At 35.8% G+C, this 11,338-nt stretch overlaps 1 protein-coding gene across 1 annotated transcript in view; it reads right to left on the bottom strand.

Annotated features, from left to right (window-relative positions):
* Positions 1–8,547: 8,547 nt before the first annotated feature.
* The window catches only part of LOC102986434 (bifunctional heparan sulfate N-deacetylase/N-sulfotransferase 4), a 157,222-nt gene continuing 154,431 nt past the window's right edge, over positions 8,548–11,338 (bottom strand). Inside the window, exon 12 of the mRNA XM_028491537.1 lies at positions 8,548–8,667. Coding sequence (XP_028347338.1) covers positions 8,548–8,667 — 120 coding nt within the window. The remainder of the gene's footprint in view (positions 8,668–11,338) is intronic.

Consider the following 11,338-nt stretch of genomic DNA (forward strand, 5'->3'; position numbering starts at 1 on the left):
TGAGCCTGCGCGTCCGGAGCCTGTGCTCCGCAACGGGAGAGGCCACAACAGCGAGAGGCCCGCGTACCGCAAAAAAAAAAAAAACAAAAAAAAATTAGGTTGATATTTTCTATAACTTATCAATTGGAACGTCTCTTTTCTATTATTTCTCAATAATAACACTTAAACAATTTTGTGTTGTTCTTTGTAAATATGATGATCTACTTTGCACATTCTCTCAGTGTTGTGAATAAATCCATCCCTTCCAGGAAACTTGAATTGAATTTAATTTCAGTATTCAATTATAATTTTTTATTCTTAGATCTTGGACTTTAGTTTCTTTTATCTGTGCTCTAGTCTTAGGTTCCTATCCTCAATTCTTTATTCAGGAAGAAATGAGACTCATAAGAATCCCATAACTTGGTCAACCACATAAAAATAGTTGAGAGAACTAGAATTTTAAAGTGTGGCTATGCATTTTGAAATATGAATTTTGAAATAGATATGCACAAAGTAGCTAATAATAGCAAACACTCTTATAATGGCCAGCTACTGTTCTAGGTGCTTTTATGTATTTTTACTCATATAATCATCACAATAACCTGAAGGGGTAGCTGATATTAGTATCTGCAATGTGGAGATGAGGAAATTGTAGCATACTGAGTGTAAGTAATGTGCTTGAGGAAAAGCTCACACGGTGGATAAGTGGTATTGCCAGGAGTTGAGCTTTGACTCTGGCTTCAGAATTCCATATAACACGTTATGCACTGGGCTTCTTCAGGTTGAAATAGCTTAAAATGGTTTGATAGACTTTGTTACAGAAATCATGAGGGGTTCATACACATTGGTTCATTTCAGAGAATAGCACAGGAAATGCTAAACGCTTGCTTTTTTATATTGATTACAGTTGGCTGAGGGAAGAGGTGGCTGGTGATTGTATACATTGTATGTTACCTGTGACAAAGGCATAATTTCTTATTAACTAAGTCTATTGTTATATTTCTTTTTAGCTTCCCTGTGCTACTGAAATGGGAACCAAGTGTCCTCAGGGTCTGGTCTGTGGGAACATTATTTATCTCTTCAGTACATAGCTATAGGTTTGCATATGTTTAATTTCGAGATGTTAAAGGCTTCTGGATAAGACTCTGTGTGATTTCCAGGCAACGTCCTGGGAACATGTAGGAGAGAATTACAATTGATTTAGACCTGTGAGCATTTAGTCCGTAGACTTTCTTACCTGGAAGTTCAGAAAGAAAAACATGTCTATGGCTTCACTCCATAGAGCATAGTGTGAAGAGAGCTTATTTTAAATAACGTAGACAAACCACAATCTGTTGGTTTTGAACCTCAAATGCTGTGTTACAATAAGCCCCCCACCTCCAACACTCCCCAACACACACTACGCTCTCCTTGACTTGTGGTCCATCTTCATCAGCAAATAAAATGGGGGAAAATATACTCAATATAAAAGTTCCTCTCCTGACACACCTTCTCCTGACACACCCTTCCTTTCCTCTCCTTGGTACATTTGGTCCAGGTACTAAGATGCCTTCTCTTGCTCCAGGTCAGAAGTAGTTGAGGTTTCTTCCTGCTCTTCTGAAATCACTGCTGACAATTATACAACACACAGTGATTTTGGTCTCTTATACCAACTCATGTGATCTAGAAATGGTCATTGGTATACACAAAAATGTAGTCCTGATTCTCTTATATACTTGCAGATTGGCTTCTGGCGTTTCTTTTCTGCTGTATAGTCTTACCCTGCAGCTAGTGTCTTATTCTTGGTGTACCATTTAGAATTCCAAAAAGATTTTAAGATTTAAGAAAATGAGAATGAAGTCTTATATAATTAAGAATATCCTAGAAATAATTGCATTTGCATGGACATATCTGATTATATGGCAATATTTGAATTCCACTTGATTTAAAAAAGAAAGTGCCAACGTTTGTGACATAGCAGTTCCACCTATGTTTTTTCTTGGCAGTGTTTCCACAGACATTTTACATGTATCATTAAACAATTAGCATTACTTTCTTTGTCAGTAGGAAAAATAAATCTTTAAAACTCAAGGGCCTCAATGGTCAAATACCAAGTCAATGATCTCTTATCCCCTTCAGCATGTTGAACTCATTTTAATTCTAAGCCATGCACTTTTACCACATGAAGTGCATTGTAGACAGGAGGCTCTTAGCTTTGTACTGATTGCAAACAAACATATTTGTAGGAAGCACTACTGTGAGATCTTTAAACCAATATAAAAAAACAACAGTCAGGGTAGTTCAATTCCTGATATGTCTAGGGATGTTTAATTTGGTCTCTTTGGCTGGTCTTGTTAGATAAGAATAGGCAACTGGGATGTACAAACATAAAGACTCTTTTAGAGAACAGGCAATGCCTTTAAATGCAAACAGCCATGAATACGTACACCTTGGTGCTATGAGTGAGAGAATGACTTTGTATAAGTTTTATGCTTACAGATTGAAGTTCATTTCTTACTAGTATAAAGATATGAAGTAATGCATATGTTCATTTAACAATTACTTATCTTGTTCCAGGTACTGTGTTACGCATGAGAGACGAAAAAAGGAAAAGACATCTCTCATTCTAATAATTTACAGTATAGCACGTAGACAACACTACGATGTAGGTGAAACAATAATGGTGTAATCTAAGAATATCAAACCAGCTGCTGGAATTATAGTGATAAATATATTATCATTATTACCCGGATATTGAGGGCCTAATGCCAAGGGAAATGGAAGATTTCTGGTACAACTTAAGGCCAGAGATGCAACATTGGGAAGCCTGATACTTCTGTGATTTAGATATGAAGGAATTGGAGAGCAAAAGGGAAGGGACAGGCAGGTTGCTTGAAATTCAAAGTGGTACTGTGTTAGTGAATTAGCAATGCGAATTCAAGTGTTCTAGGCAGCAGCATGTACAAAGGCCTAGAGATGTAAAAATCATGAGGTAATTGGAGAATTGTAAATAGGTGGTTGTTACTAGAATTTGGAATGTAATTTTTAAAGATTGTGAAATAAGAATGGCCAGGTAGACAAAATCACAGATCATAAAGGAACTTTATGGAATATATATTGGAGTTTGCATATTGTCCTTTATGTTTGGGGAACATTTGAAGGTTTTCTAGGGTAAAGAATAGTTTGATCCTATTTACAAGTTATAAAGACCATTCCAACATTAGTGTGGTGTGTGATTTAGACAGAAATGACAGCTCCAGGTCAGAGTGTGTGACAAAATTCTAGGAGCGATAAGGAGAGCCTGTAGCAAAACAGTGGTTAGAGGTATGGTATGAAGCCTAAATTGACTCAATATTTCATACTTTGTTGACATCTGGGAAAATTGGGATGATCTTAAATGGCCTACCCACAAAGTCTGCTCCCTTTCTGCTCCTGTGGGCAAGGTACCCTAGCCAAAACTTGTCCTTATCAAGTGGACCAGGTACAGTTTCTGCTTGTCCCTGAAAGTGGGTTTCAGTTCCCTGCCAGCCTGAGAATTACTCAAACTAGCCAATTACATGTTCTTGCGGGAACCAAGGGCCACCTCAACCTCTTGGTGCTACAAAGCTTGTCTCTCACAGCCCTGGTTATTCATTTCTTCCCAAGTGCAGCCCCTTTGGCATCTGGCATGGTGTGCAATGTCCTCTTCCCAGGCTGTTGAGTATATGTAACAAATAAACTGCTGTTGATCCCACCTGTTCAGTATTGGGAGTTGTGTGTTTGGCGTCCCCTGATAACTGTAGGGCAAGAATTCAGCTCTCACCATTGGGGTGAATAGGAGGTGATCAAAAACAAGTAGATGAAGAGAATAGAGATTAGAGCTGTGCTGTCCAACATAGAAACCTCTAGCCCCATGTGGCTATCAAGCGCTTGGAATGTGGCAAGTCCAAAATTGTTATGTGCTATGCAAGTAAAATACAGATTAGATTTTGAAGGTTCAGTATGACCACAAGGGTATAAAAATCTCATTAATAATTTTTAAATCGATTTCATGTTGAAATAATATTTTAGACATATTGTATTAAATAAAATATGAGAAACAGTAAATTTTTTTTTTTTTTTTTTTTTTGGGGTACAGGGCCCTCTCACTTTTGGGGCCTCTCCCGTTGCGGAGCACAGGCTCCGGACGCGCAGGCTCAGTGGCCATGGCTCACGGGCCTAGCCGCTCTGTGGCATGTGGGGGGCCCAGCCGCTCCGCGGCATGTGGGATCTTCCCGGACCGGGGCACGAACCCGTGTCCCCTGCATCGGCAGGCGGACGCGCAACCACTGCGCCACCACGGAAGCCCCAGTAAAATATTTTTGAATGGAAATTAACTATTTATATAAATGTCTTATTGGGGGCCTGAAATACCAGACATTTGCAATGAAAAATGCAAAAAAAAAAAATATTTGGTGTTAATAAATATAATAGGAAGCAATATATTATATAATAGAATGCTTCATTTGTGGAAAGGAGATCTTATCACAAGAGGTGAAGTTGGAAATAAAGACTCGTAGAGAATTCAGATAAATTTTCTTGTAATTTTAAACTATCTAGTATCTTTAAGCATTGATTTATTATTATATGTATCTCTTCATTAAATTTTATGACTTTCCTTTGAGGGAGTTGTACCTCTAGACTTGATATTCCTGATAGAGGATCTGTTGGGTTGCAAAAAATTTGAAGAGAGAGATATAAAGAGAAGATAAGGGGAAGATATTTTACTAGATAAAGTGAGGATTAAGTAGGTAGGAGGAAAGGAACAAAGAGACTTCAATAGAAGGGACTGAGCTGGAATGATTTTGCTCTGAATGTTGATCAGAACAATAGCAAGGAGCCATGCAAAATTTATTTTTGAATGATGATGGTGAAGACAGTTTTTCATTTTAACCAAATACAGTTAATTATATGTTTAAGATAGATATGTTTTATTATTAAAGGGAATAGAAAAACATATTCTTGTCTGATGAAAAAAGAGATAGTGGTTTGAATATTATACATTATTTCTGTAACAAACATGTTCCAGCATAACTACATTAGGCAATGGGCTAAGTTGTTTAAATATATTCTCATTTAATGTTTACAGTGACCCAATGAGTAATACTTTATTGTCTCTATTTTACAAAAAAGGAAACTGTGACTCAGGGAAGTTCCACAAATTGTCCGAGGCCACATAGCTTGCCCGAGGGAGAACTGGGATGTGAACCCAGATACCCAAAGTCCACTCTCATAATTTCCTGGTTACACTTGTTATATGTTTGGAATTCAGGGAATATGTATAGAGCAAACCAAGTCAAAGGGAAGGAAATAGATTCATCTATGGGTGAAAACCTTGGATTTTAGAGGAGAAACAACATTACTCTAGTGGCCATACCAGCAGTAATATTTATTCTGAAGAAGTGAGAACCGAAGATATGTTATGCATGTACTACATCAGTTATTTAACAATTTCAGTAAATGCAGAGTTCTCTTTATGTTCTCCCCACCCACCTCACTGGCTCACACAAGAAAATATTCATTTGCATATATATACATATACTGAACAAACATACGTACCTATGGCCAAGCTGTGTTCCTACAGTTGAAGTAAAATCCTATATGCAAGACTCTTCGATTTTTTTCTTTTTGAAATCGTTGCGCAGCATTGTTTTTGAGGGACCTCCATCAAGCAAATGGTTAATATCTTATCTAGCCACCAAAAGCAGGCTTATAAGATATTATTCGAGTGTAAATTGTTTGCATAATTAAAAATAAATCGACACTCATGGTAAGCAGGTCACTTTATATCATATTAAAACAGTGAGATAGAAGAACAAAAACTCCATGAGGTACATGTGAACGGGTTTGTTGAAATCAAGGCAAATAAAATCTCTTATTGGATGAAGAACTATCTTTTTCGTAGAAAAAAAATACAGTGTTAGAAGGAGTATAAATTTTTCTCACTAGCATTCTTCTTTGTTGCTTATTTGTTTTGAGGCCATTGTTAAACAAACAAAATTTGTTTTTGTATGAGATTTGTAATATAATTTTTAGAGGCTGATATTTGACAAGCATATATTAATATATTTTGATGTAGGGTTATAATCAAATATTGTTCCTTACCTTTTTAATGTAATCAACTATTATATTTGTAAGTTAGGCAGTTGGAATAAAGAAAAAGAAGGAAAGAGGAGAAATATTGGCTTGTTTAAAGGTTTTAGGAAGTTCTTTAAAATTTTAAAAAGTATGTCATTCAAGACCACGAAAGATAATTTATTTAAACTATTACCTATGTTAAATATTGAGTCAATAGTTCTGAAGTGGCCAGTGGGTAAAAACTGAGAAAACCAAGATATTCTTAAAACTAAAATTTTTCCAGATTTATTATAATCTTCTCATAGCCCAGAGTCCCTCTAAGTAGTTTACTGTAAGAGATGAATTACATAATTAAAATTTGTTTTGTCTTCGTTGTCAATCTTAGTAAGAAAAATGTGCATACTGATTGAAATGAACCAGGGAAGAAAAGACTAGTTGAATTTGTGGGAATTTTGCTCCCAGCTATTTGTAGGTAGGTGAATGATACTGTATACGTTATTTAGAAAAAATAAGAAAATGCAGAAAATTAGTTACATTAAAAAAAATCTGGTGATAAGGTGGACTTTGAATTATATGAATTTTACTCAATATGAAAAGTATCTCCCCTCTTTTCTACAAATAACTCTTTTTTCCCACTTGGAAAAAAAAATGTTAATCTCTACTTCACGAAATAAATCAAAAGTTAGAGTTCTAAATACACAATTCTTACGATTTTAGTGTGCTTTAATGGAATGCTATCAAGCACATGCTCACCTAGGTAACAATAAGGTGGAGAAACTGAGTCTCACGCTGAACAAAGAACAACAAAAGCAACAGTTTTGTGATTTGTATCAATTCATACCCAAGAAAAATCTTAACATTTTCTGAAAAAGGTCAAGAGCCTTTAGATGCAGTGGGAAAACAACAGAAAAACAAAAATCTTAATGAAGTATAGATCCAAAGGTGAATCCTGTTTCTTGATTCTCTTTTAGATCATACTTGAATTGTTTGCTTAAAACCACAAACAACAAATAAACAGAAACGATGATCTTCAGTTTCCTTTGAAGACATTGAATTATGTCAAGCATAATTGCTCAAATTATAGGAGAAAGTAATATTATTTACAGCCTATAGAAAAATTACTCTGGAGGAAGGATGGATTGATAGGTAATGCTACCAAAGCCACTTTGATTTACTGTTTCCGCTGAAATTTTACATTCATGTATCACGGAAAAGATTAACAAACCTTTAACATACCTTCATTGACAAATGAGACAAAAATCCTCCAAATGGGAGAGTAACCTATAACTCTAAGACAGGAAGAGCATCACTTCTTCTCTAGAAATTAATTTTTGGATGCCATGGATGAGAAATATGGTTTAATTTAGAGAATTCATGGTGTTTAAAGAGGTAAGTTTTAGATTACATTTCGTCTGCTAAATAGGCATTAAAAACATAATATTCTGCATTAGTATATGTACTGACACATATAAAAGTCCATGCTTTAAATGACTGACATGTACTACGTAAAAGGCACAAGTGCCTCTTTCTACCTGTAAACACATATTGGTATTTTCATTCCATGTCTTATCAATAAAGTTTTTTTTATTCTGTGGATAGTGAAAAAATATATAAATACTACATCATTGTCAAGGTGGAAATACCTAGATTAATAGTGTGGTAAGATTTTTACCCATGGAAAGATGGCCTTACACACAGTAGTTAATATTATGCAAAGTATGCACTTTCTCATTCATTTTCCCCCCAAATCTCTGATAGCCGCAGTTGGAACCATAATGCAAAATTCACTGAGAATGGCATGCCTTGCCAGAGAAAATACTATTGTCAGTGAATATGGAAATTTTCAGATAGTCTCCTCCCATAAGAGGAAAACAGAACCAAAAATGTGGGAGGTTACAACTTTGCAACTTCTTTAACAAGTCAAAGAAATTCATAAAGAGGAGTAACAGAGGAAAACATGTGTGGGCTAAATATAATAAGTAATAACTGCTCAAAATAAGAGTATAGGATTATACTTATAATTTCATAACAAAAGCAAAATTGTTTTTAAATTAGCAAGGGAAAACGTAAGCCCTTAATTCAGATATTGGGTTACTACTAGCCTCATTTACAGATATCTCAGTCCTTATCTTTTCCTCAAGATTCTAATTTGTCTCTTGCATATAAATCAGTGTTCTCAGTCAAACACAGTTTCTGAAACCTTATGGTCAACAGAGGAACTGGGCTGTGTTATGATCCCCACATTGGAAACTGGGTAATGCCACAAAACCCCACATTATTTCTCAAAAGCTCACACAGGGATTGATGCTAGTAATTGCCAATGAGCGCATATATAACAGTTTTCATTTTATGGAAAAGATAGAAGGAGATTTATTCACACGATCCTCTGTTGACAGTCACAAGGGCATTAAGGGGATAAAAGATGGGGGGGTTTGTTTTTCTGTTTCATAGTAAAAGTCAGTATCTTGGGAGCCTTGGTTCTTCTCTCCAGTGCTATCTCACTTTTTGTAGCTCCTGTCTCAGCCATGATGGGAGAGGCTGCCCCAGTCTGTGTAGCAGTTTGGACAGTTCCACATTATGATCTCGGTAGTAATCAGAGAGGAAGGCTCTAGACTGAAAAGTGAAAAGAAAAAGAAGGCAAAGGAAGCTATTAGCTCATTAAATGAGATTGCACACATTTCTTAAGAAATTCTACTACACTAGGACCGGCTATAAAATAGGTATTTCTTTGTATTTTTCTGCAGATATCACTCATTTTTTTTTAACATCTTTATTGGAGTATAATTGCTTTACAATGGTGTGTTAGTTTCTGCTTTACAACAAAGTGAATCAGTTATACATATACATATGTTCCCATATCTCTTCCCTCTTGCGTCTCCCTCCCTCCCACCCTCCCTATCCCACCCCTCTAGGTGGTCACAAACCACCTAGCTGATCTCCCTGTGCTATGCAGCTGCTTCCCACTAGCTATCCACCCTACGTTTGGTAGTGTATATATGTCTCACTCATTTTTACCGTTAGAAAATATTTGGCAGAAGTGTAGCTGTAAAATAAAAATGGGTCCAGGTATAACTTATGTGCCTTATACAACCACTAAAACACCTGTTTATTAAGGGATTGCTGAAGTCTATGTAGGGAGAAAAGTTGATAAGAAGTATATAATACTAAAGAAGAATGAGGTATGTAGGGAACAGATGTGGTACCAGATCTACAGAAAAAACATCTATGTTTTTTAAATTGGTCACTTTATGTAAAACTGGGTCATAGCATAAAGATGAAAAATGAACATAATCACAAAAGCTGAATTTCATGATTAAAGTAATAGCTTGCAATTTATAAAATGTTTTCTATATTTATTCAGGACCAAAACAGTTTTTTTGAAAAATCATTAAGCATTTCTTCTTCAAAGATATTATAAGGTCTCATTAAAAAGATCACTATAATGATCTTTCCTGTGATTCTTATATTCCTAACCAAGCTGGAGTGATGGGCCATTTTTAGATGAATGGTTTAAAAAAGGATTATCAGATATATCTGTGGTTTTAGTTTGTTTTATTTCTGGAAGACAGAAAATTTATAATTGGTCTTTCTCTCTGGATGTCACTTACCTCATATTAGAACCCAATGAACATAGCTCTGTGTCTCTTTGATAAAATAGTAGAGATGAACATTTTTCCTGTGAAAATATAGGCAGCAATGGCCCACGTATCGGTTTCCATCTGGTCAAAGTTACACCATCTCTCTTAAGCCCTCCCAATGTTTTAGCACAAATGAGTCTCTTTCTTCCTAAAACTCCCTTAGCCACTTTTGTGTGTACTGTGGAAATGGACTTAACATAACTACATTTTGTCTTGTACCATTCACCAGGTATTTCATTACTTTTCTTCCCTTAAACCAGATTGTAAACACTTCAAATTCTGGATAAGATTTTTATAGAAGTAGTGGAATTTTACATTGATTTCTTGGTAGATTAAAGTGATTTTTGAAGGCCTTTTGAAATTATTGAGTTCAAAGGTATAGTTTGAGGACCTTCTGGTTCTTCTATATCCATAGTAATACCTAATCACTTCCATCATCCTTTTGCCCACCTTGTCTTAGGAGAGATACTCATTATATCTGCTCAGTTGATTGCTAATTGGTTTCCCAATCCTAGTCTATCACCTCCTACTGTAACTTTTATTGAAAGATTTTTTCCCCTGTCTTTTTGTAGTTTCACATTGTTTTGTGTATCTTATTATAAACAAGTGACTGTAACTAACTTATCCTCCTATAATAAATCTGGGCTCATAACTGTTTTATCCTGTATCCTATTTGTGATATTGTGATTCATAATAAGAAATATGAAGTTGATCATTGGCCCCATTTCTGGCACAGAGCTCCCAAAACCCTGGAATTTCCTAAGTGAGATAGTGATAAAGGTATATTTTGTTATGTTGATGAGGCGGCTTTTGGACCCCACCTAAGAATGGAGGTTGGTGGCTTGGGGAATCAACCTTGTGATTAAAAGGTTGCAACTTTTAATTTTTTTATTTTTTTATACAGCAGTTTCTTATTAGTCATCAATTTTATACACATCAGTGTATACATGTCAATCCCAATCGCCCAATTCATCACACCACCATCCCCACACCCCACGCGGAGCTGTTAACCTTATGGGAGTTCCCTTGTATGTTATTTGTCATTTTTCCCTTGCTGCTTTCAATAATTTTTCTTTGTTATTAATTTTTGCCAATTTGATTACTATGTGTCTCAGCATGTTTCTCCTTGGGTTTATCCTGTATGGGACTCGCTGCGCTTCCCGGACTTGGGTGGCTGTTTCGCAAACCGGTTCATCTGTACCATTTTTCTAGGTTCCACATATATGTGTTAATATACGATATTTGTTTTTCTCTTTCTGACTTACTTCACTCTGTGTGACAGTCTCTAGATCCATCCACGTCTCAACAAATGACCCAATTTCATTCCTTTTTATGGCTGAGTAATATTCCGTTGTATATATGTACCACAAATTCTTTATCCATTCATCTGTTGATGGGAATGTAGGTTGCTTCCATGACCTGGCTATTGTAAATAGTGCTGCAATGAATATTGGGGTGCATGTGTCATTTTGAATTATGGTTTTCTCTGGGTATATGCCCAGTAGTGGGATTGCTGGATCATATGGTAATTCTATTTTTAGTTTTTTAAGGAACCTCCATACTGTTCTCCATAGTGGCTATAGCAATTTACATTCCCACCAACAGTGCAAGAGAGTTCCCTTTTCTCCACACCCTCTCCAGTATTT

The sequence above is a fragment of the Physeter macrocephalus genome, chromosome 7 (assembly GCF_002837175.3).
Source record: "Physeter macrocephalus isolate SW-GA chromosome 7, ASM283717v5, whole genome shotgun sequence".
NCBI classification, from domain to species: domain Eukaryota; kingdom Metazoa; phylum Chordata; class Mammalia; order Artiodactyla; family Physeteridae; genus Physeter; species Physeter macrocephalus.